This window comes from Lytechinus variegatus, chromosome 7, assembly GCF_018143015.1.
Source record: "Lytechinus variegatus isolate NC3 chromosome 7, Lvar_3.0, whole genome shotgun sequence".
NCBI lineage: Eukaryota > Metazoa > Echinodermata > Echinoidea > Temnopleuroida > Toxopneustidae > Lytechinus > Lytechinus variegatus.
Window position 1 is genome coordinate 40,266,288 of NC_054746.1, and position 15,635 is coordinate 40,281,922.

General features: G+C 34.6%; 1 protein-coding gene across 1 annotated transcript; it reads right to left on the minus strand.

The window, feature by feature from the left end:
* Positions 1–6,067: 6,067 nt before the first annotated feature.
* On the minus strand, positions 6,068–14,702 carry LOC121419294 (UPF0692 protein C19orf54 homolog). Its single transcript, XM_041613686.1, has 6 exons — positions 14,485–14,702; positions 12,126–12,209; positions 11,631–11,752; positions 10,271–10,397; positions 9,491–9,561; positions 6,068–8,668 (listed from the first exon to the last, which is right to left on the minus strand). Exons 1-6 carry the CDS (start codon positions 14,634–14,636, stop codon positions 8,331–8,333), a joined length of 894 nt encoding a protein of 297 aa, XP_041469620.1. The 5' UTR covers positions 14,637–14,702; the 3' UTR covers positions 6,068–8,330.
* Positions 14,703–15,635: the final 933 nt, after the last annotated feature.

Consider the following 15,635-nt stretch of genomic DNA (forward strand, 5'->3'; position numbering starts at 1 on the left):
AAAGGGAGATTATTGGGGGTAGACAGAAGGGGTGATTATTGGGGGTAGACAGAAATGAAAGGGAAGGAGGGAACCACTTGAGGGAACTACCTTTTAGATGTGTCAGCTGAATAATCTTTTAGTGTGAATTTGTAAAATTCAAGAAAGCAAGGGATTCGCATTTCATCATTTCATATAACTCAAGCTAGTGTGTAATACTAGGTTGTCTTTTTTTTTAATGGGGGGGGGGGTGGTCGATAACATAAAAAAAATAGATTCAAATTTATATACAATTGTTTTCAAGAAAAGTTTGAATCAATGAATACCTCAGTCCTATTCACAATGACTTCACACTGCCATGCAGTGGGCCTTTGTAATTTTTTATTCACATACACTGTCAAAACATTATTTAGATGGTCGTCAAAATAGTCTAGCTTTTGTGATTCTTTAGTCGAATGGGCAAAAATGTATGTTCATTCTACAAACACCTATTAGGCAAGTGTGTAGTGCACTGTAGCTAGATGCATCTCTGCAACATACAGCCATTAATGCCCATTTTCTCATGAATTACTTTCGAATAATTTATATTCTATGAAGTACATCGCATGGTAATGCTATGGGCTTCTATTTTAATGCATTGTTTGGCCATGAGGGAAATATGACCAAACTCTGATGGGCTAGTGTGCTGTGCAGGATTCGATTATGGTGCAAGCATAAATCGTGCATCTTTAGTAGACCTCTCTTTTCCTCATTACCACCAAATTCATCAGGTTTTCATGAATAAACGAACAAGAAACTTGCTCCCAAAATGACCTTTTGAAGAAAGCAACCATACTGGTGTTTCTGGGATTAAAATTCAGCCATAATCTGATTATTTTAAAACTTACAAACATTCCTGATAATATGAAGATATAGAAAGCAGCAGGTAAGAGAGACAGAGAGAGAGAATTTATGAGAGTGGAGTGGGAAAGAAAGCCTGTGCATATTTTAGAATCAAATCAAGATTTGATTAGAAATATAATGTTTAATGAAATGTTCAGCTTTTTTTTAATAGGTTGCAGGTGTGAAAAAAAAGAGAAATATATGAATTGTCTATTCCTGTGATTTTCCTAAATATATCCAAACTTGTATTTCAAGAAATTTTCCAGTAAATCACAAGGCATAATTAAATGGGTTGAGAAAGGCACTGTGAAAAATATCAGATAACTCTTCCTATATTCTCTAGTTCTTGTTATATGTACTGTACTTCTTGTATACTCTGACAACTTGTGGATGTGTATTGTGTGTATACTGCTTGAGTGGTAAGAAATTGACATTTTGCACAAGTCATGTATGGATTAATATTATTTGATTCAATTTGCACTGTTCAATATTTTATGATCAGTGTAAGATAAGTTGGGCATATCGTGGCAGTAATTTTAGAGTGTATTTGAAAGCAAAAAGCCATATATTTTGGACATTTGAATCGGTCTATTAATGCCATACAAAATGAATAGAAAAAAGTCATTAAAAACAAATGGCTGTCATGGACAGCTTCCAGCACACCAATTTTTTAAAATAGTAGACAATTTTGATGGCCACTAAAGACTGGATTTTACTATACACCAGTGGCCACTAATATAGGGTTTACTACATTAAGCCCATGATTAGCATTATAAATCCCCAAATGTGTCTCCATTTCAATTCATTACTAGACTGTATGAATGTGTATGCCCCGGAGATAAGAAATAAAACTGCATTTGACAAGATGAATTTTGCATTTTTACATGAAAATCTATTTCATTCTGGTGCCCAAGGCGATCTAATAATATATCTGCGTGTTTTCTGTCTGTGATGAATAATTTTTTATTTCTTAGCATTGGAAAGGAGGAGAATATCAGAATATACTCTCCATCCATCCATAAGATAAGTGTTCAGGGCATTTTAGGAGAAAAATTGAATTATTGTTATTATTATTGAGAAAGGGCAGAAGTATCTTGGACTAAAATATTTGATATTATCACAGAGAAATTGGCTTTTGGATGAAACTTTATCTGCTCTATACTTCTGCAAGATTGGCTTGTAAGACAATACTCAATTATAATTCACTTAATTGACCCTTTACTTTTTTTATAATTACCAATGCAGTCCCATATGAGAAGTTAAATTCTACTTAGTGTTTTCAGTTTGAAATTTACTCAATTATAATTCATGTTATCACCTACCAGACATCTGAGCTGATAATTTACAAAACCGTATTGCCCTAGATTCTCTGAATATAGAGAAGGGTTTGGTATATTGTTTGTATTTTGCTTGGTCTTTATGCGCGTATTGACTTTCCATGCAGAGATGACGCAAAAAATACCTTTGTATTTTCCCTGGTCTCACATCCGGGCATTTGAGGATGCGTATAAAGAGATACACTTCATAATGATTTACGCAGCAAAAATATGCATCACAAAAGCACTGAATCCGGGCGCTGGATGTGCGTCCTTTGTGACGCGATCTTATAATTACAATTTTGACATAATATTAAAGTGCAGAGCCTGGCCCCTGGTATATAACATGACAAAGTAGAACCATATTCTTAAAAGAAATATATCAATTTTCATGATTTTTGCTTTAGATGTCTGATTTGGATCATAATTATTGACTGGCTCTTTTTTGGGAACATATTGCCCTTAAAAGAACCATATTGCCCTCGTCTATACCTCAAGCCAGTTTGATTCTTTTGTGGGCAATATATTTGATGTTCCCCTCAAATTCAGTCAATATTATATCATTATTGACCCTTTACGAAAGCTTGAATTACTTTTCTTGTAATTACCAATATAATCCTATATAAGAAGTTAAATCCTACCAAGTGTTTTCAGTTTGAAATTTATTTTTGTTTCCCAATTTCTACATATTTAGTTCATTTAATTGGAAGGGGAAAAAATTGTGTATATTTTGAAATTTCTTTGTTTTATTTCAGATCCCTTTCTTCCCATAACAATGTAATGAATTCGTTTTAGAATCTTTGAATTTTCCCACCTTTTTGGGGGGAGGGGGATTGATCTTGAAATTTTTGACATATATATTAGCAATATTTTAGGGAGATTTCCTTGTTTCTTGGAATTTGGGATTTCTCAAAATTATAATTTTGTTTTTACTTTAAAAAAAATCCTCGTTATATCAATAGCATTAGTAGTTTTGTTCATATAACCCTTGATTCGATGTCTTGTTTTTAAGCTTACTTAACATATTTTTTTGTAAGGACTCACCAAAAGTTTCAATTAGAGCATTTGTAAATTTTTCCTTTTTTTGAAGAAGAAACCTTAATTTTGAAATGTCCAAATACAAGGGGACAGTGTGTAAAGCCCAAACATTATTGTGCAGAGAATACTGTTTTTCCATTCTGCCTGGCAAGTGTCTTGAGTGGTGATTTTCTGAAACTTATTGATCAAATTTAGTCTTAAAATTTTGTTAAATCCTTACTTTGACGAGGAGTGGATTCTGTTGTATACAGGCATCGTAAATTAATGGTAGATAATTTTACTTCATGAAAATTAATTTGTGCTATATTTCTTGTATCTAGTATTATTGCTATTGGTAGAGTATATATACCTGCATACGTTGCCAATTGTTTGATGATAGTTATGCAACATCTTTTGCTAATGCCTTATTTTCACTGTCCTGTGATCCATTACGAATGCCACAATTGGCCTTTTGTAACTGATCATGAATATTTTTGGATCATTCAGATCACTAGGACTGATGTGATCTGATACAATCACTACGATTACTCCATGAGTAAGACCACTGTTTTAATTGTGGCGCCAATTTGACAGTGAGAAGTAGGTATTAAGCAGAAGCTGCTATCACTTATCTTTTCTAAACAATGTTGGTGGGTTAATTATAATAGCAATTATGTTTAGTGATAGAATTCAGCTAGGTTCAGGGGCATTGCTAGATCTTCTCAAAATTAGATCATAATCAATGAATCTGTGTTTAAAAGTGTCAACTCTTAGATTGCCTGACCTGCCACTCACAAGTCACATTTTCTAGCAACGCTCCTACTCAGAAGTAATATTGTGCTTGTACAGTGTATATTGATATGTATAATAAATTACTACCTTTTATTTCAGTTGATTTAAAAAAATTGTCATTGTGAATCTATTAAATAAGTTGTAAATTCTTTCAGAAATAAAAGGCATTGTAAGTTTGATAGCGGAGGGGGGGGTAGTATGCCAAAAGAAGGGGGTTAGAACGAGCATGTCCTAAGAGAAGTAAAGGGGAATGTTAAAAAGCAATGAAAGGTTAGAGCTTTTAAAGCCTTAAGGTCAAGAAATATATGTATATATATAGAGGAAGAGAAAGGGTTCCAAAAAAATCGAGGTATATAAAGGGGGTAGTTGGAGGACATGTCAAAAGAAAGAGGTGATGGGAAATGTGGGTGGAGAGAGAAAGAGCATGGAGGGGTCAGAGAGAGAAGAGTGGGAGGGGACAGTTGTCAGAGTCACAAGAGACTAGTGAGGATAAATGGCAAGGAGTGAAAACAGGATGAGGACAGAGATAGGGTTGCTTTTTATTAGGACAGAGATTTAAACACCTTATGGGATTGAGAAAGTAGAGAGAGTAAGAAGTCAAAGAACAGATAGAATAAGAGGGAGAGGGGATAACAAATTAGTATCACTCTTTAAATTCCTATAATAAATAGCATAATGTTGAAAACTAATCTTTCTAAGAGATGAAAATATTGAATATTCATGGATACTATTATCTTTAACAGATGATATTTAACCCTAAAAAGACTGGGGGCTGATTCAGCCCCCCCTCGACATTTTTCGCGATTAATCCGCTGCGCAAAATTTTTTGACCGCGTCACTCGCTGACTTTTTACTTTCAAGTCTCGCGCAACTTTTGAGACCAAAATTGTGACCCCCGGGTACGCAGTTCCGAAATTACGTAACATTTCGTAAGTGCATGCAGACCCCAAATTACTCAAAAACGTGAATTTGTGTACAAATCCAATACAAATAGTGTTTTTAGCCAAAATTCATAAATGTATCATTATTTTTCCTTTTCCTGCTTAAAATCAATTAATTTTATCTTTTTCATGGTCAAAATAAAGTCCCCAACAATTTCCATTGAAATAACAATAGAAAACAAAAAGTCGAAAAACACAGAAATACATAAGAAATTTAGAAAACAATAAAACATAAGAAAATAAATGTGATGTTGAAATTTTTTTTAAATAAATATGATCAGATGCAACAAAAATTAGCATTTCATGGGCATTATTTTATTAATTAGAGCAAACTTATGATTTTACGCATAAATTAGCATAATGAATGAGACAAGAGATGTTTTGCAAAATTTGATGTTATAATTTTGTAGATAATGCCATGGGTAATGCGTGTGCCAATTTTTGTCGCGATCGCGCGATCGACGGCCGAGATCATAAGGGGGGGCTGAATCAGCCCCCCCCCAGTCTTAGGCGTCAAAATAGCCCAGTCTATTTAGGGTTAAGAGTCAAAGTGGTACTTTTTTCATTCTGATAGATGACATAGTCTTGACTATCCTCACAGTGTAGGCCTACCTTTAAACCCTTTTTGTATTATCTGTGTCACCATGCAAACATTCAAATAAAGTAAAATCTCCAAAACTCAGAAACTCTCTCACCTTCCTCAAATGCTGCCACAAGACTTCATCTCATTAATAGCCTTCTCATGCCGTCATATCCTGTCTGGTTATAACAGTCCTTTTAAGGACCTTTAACTCAAGAAAAATATGTATGTCATAGAATACCCTCTCAGCCTTCATTTCTTGCCTTTGCATTCCCACTCAATCTCAAACATTTCCATTTCTCATAAACTTATCATCATTCCACTACAATGTCGTGAATGTGTCGGGACAATGCATGCATAATACAGGCAAGTCATGTCATAAAATGTCCCACACTGTCACGCATCAATGCGGACACAAAAATATGACCAGTGTCAACCGGGCATACTTCCCGAAGATACATTCTTTGACTTACATGTTAAGCTCTACTTGAACCTTTTACCTGTTTAGATGAATCTGCATTTAACCTGTTGACATTAAAACAAAGAAGAGACCCATACAATTCCTTTCAATAATATAATTCATTTAATCAAAATTGCAAGAGGTATTTCCATGCATATCATATTCATTGAGTACTGACATATTGAGTTATATTGATAAAAGGCTCACAGGCCGAGTTGTACACCATCCTAATGAAATCGTACAATAACAAAGGTAAAGTTACCCAAAAGTTTTAAGCTTTCAAGCAATCAAATTTACTTCTCCATGATATATTTTTCTTATTCTTGCAGCTATAACCATTTGGAGAAGATATGATTTTTCTTCTCTACTTGCATTAAAGCAGAAAAACATGGCCATTTCACTGTAGAGTCAATCTGCTTAAAGAAGCATAGAGGCTATATATATCTATATCATGACCTAAACATGTTAGAGCCTCATCTGTGCATATGAATAGCTTAAAAATGTTTTACATACCATACTTCTCATAACATAATGTTATAAAAGATGATATAAAATGTTTTTTAAATACCAGTAAGGCAATAAATTTTCAAAATAAATAAGCAAACAACATCCAAACACATGAACTTGTTGCAATTCAAATATTGCACAAAAAGCCAACAAGATTTAAACACTTAAAAAAAAAACTCACAGGATTGGCCTAGATCAATCTTTCAGCAATGCCTCCAATTATTGAGGGATGTATAATCTATAAGTGTTTGATACTGCAAAATCGTAAAAAAGTCTTCTAAATTGACATACTGAAGCTTTTTGACATGCGCTCATCAGAGTAAAATCACATGAATGACTAAAACGCTAGAGCAAAACAATATATAATAGAACTGAACAACCCAACGTTCAGCAGATCGTATTAACCAACATGTGTCCACCTCTATCCGAAACTGTCGAATTAGAGCGCATTCACAACCTCCGCGCGCATGCAGAAAAAGTACCACTAGTACTGCGACGGATGGTGGTAGTAGTTCGGCTATTGCTAACCACTTGCTGAGCAACCAAGCATGCGCTGAACAATACTGTTCATCTTGGTTTAAGGTTTACAGTCGAGCAAGGAGTTTCATTCATTTGCGCCAGGAGTTCGTAAGAACCCTTGCATTATTTAAGTTGCTTTGCTTCAATTTACGGCTGGTACTAAGCCTAACTTGTTTACCATGACATCCAATCATGGCTCGCTGTTTAGCGTCCATTGTCTAGTTTCAATTCTATTATATGTTTTGCTCTAGCGTTATAGTCATTCATGCGATTTGACTCTGATGAGTGCATATCAAAGGGGCTTCAGTATGTCCGTTTTAAAGGCTATTTTACGATTCTAAATCAGAAAGCAACTGCAATTTAAATCTAAAATATCAATAATCAGTTTAATATTTCTCAAAGAATAAATTACATACCCCAGTATATGTTCTGAGGTAAATTCAATATCTGTTTTAGGAGGCACTCTTTGGTGAATGGAAGAGAGAATTGATTTTGTAACAATTTAATTCAATACTCAGTGCTTTTAAACTGAACCTTTCATGGTTTCAAAGAACAGTTTCATGAAAAATGAAGGCACTGATGTAACTATTGGCTCTAACAGTTTTTTTTCTGTAACACTGTTCATTGAATGTTACAATGGTAAAGTTTTTTTTTTTAAATGACAGTGCTGTCAAGTTGCATGAAATGATGGCCTATTTTCGTCCATAGGAAAACAATTCAACATGAGCAGGGTCACTTGAAACATTTCCAGCAAGGCCATGAATGTTCAACCGTGAAACTTTGTCTGCTAAAGGAATTGTGAAAATGTACTGTTTGTGGAGAAACAAACACTCACTTATCCTTTTGTCAGTGAAATTCCCAATTTATTTATCACATTCTTGATAAAGGAGGTATTGTCCATGATGAGTTCTTGCCACAGGACTATATGATTGATAACTTATTCCATAGAATAAAAAGAGCAAGTGCAGAGTTCACACTGCCCTGAGCACCTAGTAATTCTTGTGTGAGACAACAGATTATTGTGCGAGAAAAAACTTCCTTTAACCATGTCTGTCCTTGTGATGAGTTTTCTTTACCCCTAAATAACTCAATATGACCTATTTTTCATACTTTATTCATCATCCCCCCCAAAAAACAAAAATGAGTTGGAGTGAGATTGCAAATTATTTCATAACTTAGTATGATTCACCTGCAACAATACTCAGTCACACACATTCAGAGGCTTTACTGCAAGCTCCATCATGATCCTGTCGCATTATAAGACATCCAAAGGCATTCTTTTTTAGCAGTGATAAAACCAGGTTAACAGTATGCAGCACTTAAAAGCATTAAGCGCTTCATAAATTAGTGCCATCATTTAACAAGATGGCTTTGTCTGCTAAGCCAGCTGCCAATCCTTCCTCATGAAAGACATACTCTCCTTCTAAGGTGGGGTCGTACTCTATTAAATTCCTATTGCTTCTTGCTAGGATGTCATACTGCCAAGCTCCAAGAAGACGACTTTTACCCTGTCTAGCAAACACAAAGACCAATGATGCTCTACTGATGAGATGTGGGAGGATGGCCATCATATCATCTGACCAAGGAGGAGGTGTGTAGGTGATATTGGATGAGATGTTGTCACCATGACAACAAGGTGGAACATTTACATCTTCAGGTAGTACCAACACAAAGCCTGGGTATTTGAAGTAGAATGAAAATCATGGTTTGTGGTTAATTATAACAGGTAAATTTTAACATGAGAAATTTTTCTTTAATCACAATAAAGAAAATGTAGGTTTATGTAAGGAAGCTTTCCCATGAAATGTAGGACGTTTCAGCCAATATTGTTACACAAGCAGGTGAGATCCTCATAACGTGTCATACCTGGGTGAAATCAAAATTGTATTCCCTCTAAAAAGCAGTTTTTTTTTTTTGTACCACTTGTTGGCCCCAAAAAGCAATGTCTTATGAACTAAATTATCTCATTCTCATTTCTCTAATACATTTTAATAAATTTTATTTAGTCTTTGAAGAATTTGTAAATGGGTAAAAAAATAGAGAACTACAATATATATATATCTTTCAAATCTTTGAATATTATAATAATATTCATTAGATTTCATTTAACAAATTTCATTCACTTCTAGTAAATTTCAAATCTTTAGCAAATTGATTTGCATGCACATGAGATGTATGCTTATACCTTTCTAGATTATTGAATTGGGCTCCATAAGTCACCTTTGATAATAAATTCATGTTATTACTATTTTTTCATTTTCATTATTATAATAATAATAATCATTATCATCGTCATAATTTTCATTGACATTATCATCATTATTACTTTTCTGCTGTTGTTATCATAAGTAATATAATAATTATTATTATCAGCCTAGAACTATTCGGAAAAAGTAACAAAGAAGTTATGTTTGATGTAATCATCATCATCATCACATTTATCATAATTGTTCTTATTAATATCATTATTATTATTATCATAAATAAAATGTGTTACCTGTTAGAACTGCCCAATGTGCACTATGTCCTTTCCTAGTAGTAGGTTCATTGTTAGAATCTTTATCATATCTGAATCAGATTCAGGTCAGGGCATAATAATGTATTTCATCATGTACTCGATCAATTTCCTAAGGTGGCAATGTAAATTCAAAATTTTTCACTAAGAAATGTCTTAAACTTGGAATAAAAACAATAACAATGTATCTTCATCCATGCAATTAACTTCATGCATCAAGGATGATACTAGATTACATACTGAGGTGAAGACAAATAAACTAGATCTTTTATATTGTATACAAATGAAATGATGCATTCTCACTCATGAACTACAAATTAACTTAAAACGTAAAATAGAAGCAAGAGAAATAGTCAAGAAACAGGTTTAGCCCAACAACACCTTTTCATTTCATGGGTAGTTCAGGTTTCAGAATTGATTTGATTCAGGGTGTATAATATGGTCAACCGCCATATTACAATTGTAAAGCTTACCATGTCTTGAATGCAAGCGCACTGTATCAGAAACAATTTGACAATTTCTATAAAAAGTTTATCAAAATCAAAATAGTTTCAGTAGCTTATAACTGTTAAAACAAGTTTGTTACTATAACAAGTTTTAAAACATGGGCCCAAGAGAGTAACTGATTGTATACAGCTTGCCATAGAGTTCAGCTATGCCTAATTATAAAATAAATTATATTTTACAGGCCCTTGCTGATATGAAACATCTAAGAGAATTAAAGGGAAAATCAATATAGTAATAGATCATGTAAAAGGATACGGCACCAATGCTGGCAATCCCTTTGCTAGATGACTAATGACATCATGCTTATGAAGTTGAAGACCGCCACTGAGCAGTTGACCTGTGAGGTTGAATTCTTCTTCTGCAAACTTTAAGGTATTAGATGCTGAAATAAGCAGAAGATTTATCACTCTGAATCAGCATAGTTTATAAGTAGTATCTAAATAAATGAATGAATACAGTACATTAAAAACTTCTCTTATTCTATTTTTAGCGCTGAAGTTATTTTTCAAAGTATTTGCTATCCTTATCCCAAGGATTATCACTTTGAAATATGTCTTCTGTAGTACTAATATGAGAGAAAGATAAGTTTATTCATGAACAAAATTTTCAAAGCAGGTTTATCCAAAATTTTACCCTATTAATGACCTTGGATGAAGTATCAAATGGGATAAATAAAAAAATGCACTAATTCATAATTGTTTCTGCAATTGCCTGATCTAAAATTATATCAAATACCCTGCACTCTGTTACATTTTTCATGGCATGATAAAAAGGAAACTGGGATTAGTTATTTCTTCTTTGGTAAGCGATTGAATTACAGTATTTTTATTCACATCACCACAGGTTTAGTTTTTGATACTAATACCTAACATGATATGAATAGTTTGAACTTCAATATCAAACTCAAGTTGTAGAGAAACGTTGGCTAGTATTTGCTCAAGATAAGAGGACCAAGTTTCAGAAAAGGATGGTGCAGGAATGGTTCATTTCTCTTATATTCTAACATTTCTTCCACTAAACCTCTACTTGAAAAAGGATACATATAATTTACATGTGTGAGTTTCTGCAAGAATTGTTCCTGACAAGCCTCAGTTTTTACTTTTCTAATCTTCTACTAGTATTCATGAATTTCATGAATGGTTCATGAACCGCAAGCTGGCACACATAGTTCCCGCATTAGCATGCACGAGTATGCAAACTATGCAGGAACCATTCACCAGGAATTTTATTTTGTATTAAAAAAACAAATTATTGTCACAAAATGTGTAAATCACTTACGGGACATATTGATAAAGCATTCAATTAATGGGATAACTGCACAAGTAAAAATTACCTGAGAATTAAGCAATCACTTTAATATGTATGTATTCATTAAGTTGGGGTTCTTGCGAGACCAAGTCATGTTTAGGAATTAATAACCTTTGACGTTGAACCTATCATAATAGTTGGATCATCCTCACCGGTATATAAGAATACATAAGCTAATTTTGATGGGGATGTATCAAAAGGTAACCATGATTTTTCTCCTTTTTCACCTTGTACAATGAAATCCTCAAAACATGACTGAGCCAAGTTTAACAATGAATTATCAAATGGAAGCAGGATAAGTACTTACCTGAAAACATTTCTCCCTGGAGTGTGTACCCCTTCTCTCTTGCTGCATTTAAGACTACATCTAGACTCTTTTCTGATGAATTCAGCATACTGGCAGCCATTGATAATGCTACTAGGCCACAGCTGTTAAATAAATTAATGAATCACTTTGAAATCACACATACATACATGTACCTTCCTTCCCATACATACTTATCAATAAACATTGGATTTGCTTTATTATTGTTCAAAGTTTCATACATACTAAATCCAAGTCAAATAAGTAACCATCCATGTATCTATGTAACAAAACACCTCTATAAATGGGAGCTTTTACTAATCCAGGGGGATGTTTCACAAAGACTTAAGTATGACTTAGAGTCGCACTTAAATGACTCGTCGTGTGCAGTATAAAAGGCAGCATTGTTCAGATCATGCTAAGAGGATGGGCACTACTGCGTATTGATCAAAAACTCACGAACAGTCATGTGAAATACCAACCAGTTTGGAAACTTACGTAGTCCCTTGCTGACCAATGTACTTTATCTTTTGATTACAAATTAGCCATCTTGCTATTCCTTCATCTGCACTCTGAAGTCTCCTATAATAGAATGAGAGAACAAAGCATTCATTTATATACAATCTCGAGATCTTCAAATCCTTCTACAAAATACGGGGGGGGGGGGGGGGGGGGTATTACGCTGCATTGTTGTAGAGCACTTAGACAGAGTACTGATATGCCTTTTATTTGCAAGTATGATTGTTTGAAATTATGGAAACATACAAAGGATTCTGAATATTTTTAAGCTAGAAGTCGCCATAATATTGAATATGATTTGCTTTTTTATCATTACAAAAATGTCCTGTTAAAAAGTCTCTGAGTTTAAAGCTTGAAACTTGGAATTGAGCCAGCAGAACCAGCAGAAGAAAGGATAACCACAGATAATAGGCAGCCACTGAATTGCTGTACAGAAAGGACCCAACTGGGTGAATGAACCTTTTCTTGCCAAAAATTGTCTTTGGTAAATTTTGAGAATTAACATTTGTATCCTGAAATAAACTTTAAAGCGTGAAACTTTGACAAGAAATAGTTGAGATATTAAAATGAATTGTACTCAAGGACCCCTACAAATGTACATGATTGACTTGCATTTCGGGGGGGGGGGGGGGGGAAGGGTAGCAAATAATTAAAATATGGCGTTTACACATAGCCCATCACCAGTTCTTGACTGCAGCTTGAGATCAGACCAAAAGCACCTATCAATTTTGTCTGCTTTAAATTTCTGGACATTGCTTATTCATTTTCATCTTCATTTTATTAAGGGCTATTCCACGGTTACTCACGTTACATTTGGAGACACCGTGACTCATACTTGGAGTTGTAACTCCATTATCATTGATAGGAAATAAACATCTCCAACAAAGTACAGGGTCTGACTATCCCTTGTATAAAAACAAAACTTGGGAAATTTTATTATGCTCCTGGCAAATCTTTGGAATGTGTCGGTTACTCATGTTACATGATTTGGACATGCATAAAATGAAAAGTCGACATAAGTGAAGTCTCCTCATGCAAGGCTTTTATAAAAGTTGATTATATCCATTTCAAAGGAAGTATATTAGGGAGACAAACTTTGTATATAATTAAAAAAATAAAGAACACATGGATTTTACTTGGGATGCAGATATGGTTACTCATGTTAAGGTTACTCACGTTACATTTTGTCAATGTATGGTTAACAACACACATGTCATTAAAATTTCAATAATGTGTGTAAAATTCATTGCTAGGAACCAAAAATTGGAACAATTGGAGCTTTATTAGGGAGAAAGAGGGAAAAGTATGATTTCGCTTACTAATTATGCATAAATTAGCATAATCGCTTAATATCACTTTGCATGAAATAAATTACTGTATAGTATTGTAGATTATGTCCAAGACAACCTGCGCGAGATCTCAAGGGGGGCCTGGGAGGCCCACCCCCCCCCCACGCATGGGCTATTTCATCTCCCAAAATACCCCAGCCTAGATAGGGTTACACGTAAGGGCATTCAATGTGTTGTTCGAACACTCTTTGGTTAATCGAAACCAAGTCTTACTAACGCACTCTCGCATTGTGAATACTTCTACTAATATTCAATTTTTTGTGTGATTGTATGACCACTGATATTTTGATGAAAGAGTCACATCAAAGAGTTGTACCCTCATTTTGCTTTTAATTAATCAAAATTAACTTCACAAGTCACCATGAAACTTAAACTTGACATCCCACAGAAAATATTACCTAAATGAATAATTTTTACTGGTTACTCACATTACATGATGGTTACTCACGTTACAAAGTTACTCATGTTACAGTTTTTCTTCATCATTTTTATAAAAAATTTCTTTCACGGACAGATACAGGAACCACATCAGTGAAACATGAAAAATACAAAAATGAAACTCAACTCCAGAGTCCAAAGTACTAAAGGAATTAAACACCTATTCAAAATAATGTTGGGTATAGGAAAGAAGTCAAATACTGAACCTAAGAAAAAAAGGGGCTCTGCAATCTCTGCCTGGAAGAGAAATATATCACTATCACCAATAACAAATAGTGTCTCAACAAAAGGTCAAAAATAATATCAGTGCCGTAACAGATGCCGAAGACCCCCAGAAAACCAATCGGGTGTGACGACCCATTGCGCAGCACACTGACGCAACCAAGTTGTCATCAGTCTGCCTAAAGATCGCTTAATGCATGACAGTTGCAGACCAACCTGACCAATGAATGACTATATTGCTCTGCCCTGGCATTGAGCACTCTTGGAAACCTCAATTACTCCCATACCAAGTGGATATATGTATATATAAAAGAAGTACATTTTCTTACCATGAGGGCAACCTTTCAATTGTCTGTTTAACCTCAAGTGCAGAACTTTCTAAGTCTCCATGTATTTTCTTCTTATCCTCTGTGGGGCTAATATGAACTACAGATGGAGGAGGAGGAGGTGGAGGTGGAGGTGGAGGAATAGACGTTTCCATGACACCTCCTTGTTCAACACTTTCTTTGGACCTAAAACAAAATTACATTTAAAAGTAAATAAGTCTCAAGAAATGCATTACAGTAGAGGCCAAAAAATTGTTGCTGTGTCAGACAAGCCTCTGACAAGCTATCGGGTGTCAAAAACAACCTTTACTTTAAACATTTCCAATTTTTATGCAAACCTTTATAGTTTAAAGGTACGCATGAAATTTGAATACATCATGAAAACTGACTGGGGTTTGGCAGAAGCGCAACCAAACCTGCTTGGAAACATACTTGTGTGATGCGATAGAACTGTCATAGCCCATTCAGTGTCAATACAATTGAATACAGTATGTTTTGTATGTTTTTCTTTTAAATCTGAGAGTGGCCCCTTACTTATGGCCTTTACTGTACATGGAGTAATTAGCAACTTACACAGGAGCAGCAGAACACACTTTCATTTGGAGGGTCAAAGCAAAGAAAGGCACTAGTATGTAAACAAGTGGAATGCCTCTGGCCGTCTCACCTGCATCACACGGTTCAATATAGCAGCAGTGCTGACTTTGAATACTACTCTAACTCGCACACGATGTTCAGTGATACATGGTTACTCTTATGTCCACTTTTTATGAACTAGACCAATAAACTTACAGAGATATGATGGTTATTCAACAAAAAACCCAACATGGCCAAAGTTCATTGACCTTACATGACCTTTGACCTTAATCATGTGACCTGAAACTCGCACAGGATGTTCAGTGATACTTGATTACTCTTATGTACAAGTTTCATGAATGAGATCCATAAACTTTCAAAGTTATGATGGTAATTCAACAGATACACCCAATTCGGCCAAAGTTCATTGACCTTTGACCTTGGTCATGTGACCTGAAACGCGCACAGGATGTTCAGTGATACTTAATTACTCTAATGTCCAAGTTTAATGAACTAGACCAATAAACTTTCAAAGTTATGATGGTAATTCAACAGATACCCCCGATTCGGCCAAAGTTCAT

Bases quoted from the DNA above. Each gene is read 5' to 3' on its own strand.
- LOC121419294 (XM_041613686.1), bottom strand. From the start codon at position 14,636: ATGGAAACGTCTATTCCTCCACCTCCACCTCCACCTCCTCCTCCTCCA. The intron at 10,398-11,630 runs GTAAGTACTTAT...TGCTTATTTCAG, and splicing joins CCAGGGAGAAATGTTTTCAG to CATCTAATACCTTAAAGTTT. The intron at 8,669-9,490 runs GTAACACATTTT...TCAAATACCCAG, and splicing joins ACATTGGGCAGTTCTAACAG to GCTTTGTGTTGGTACTACCT.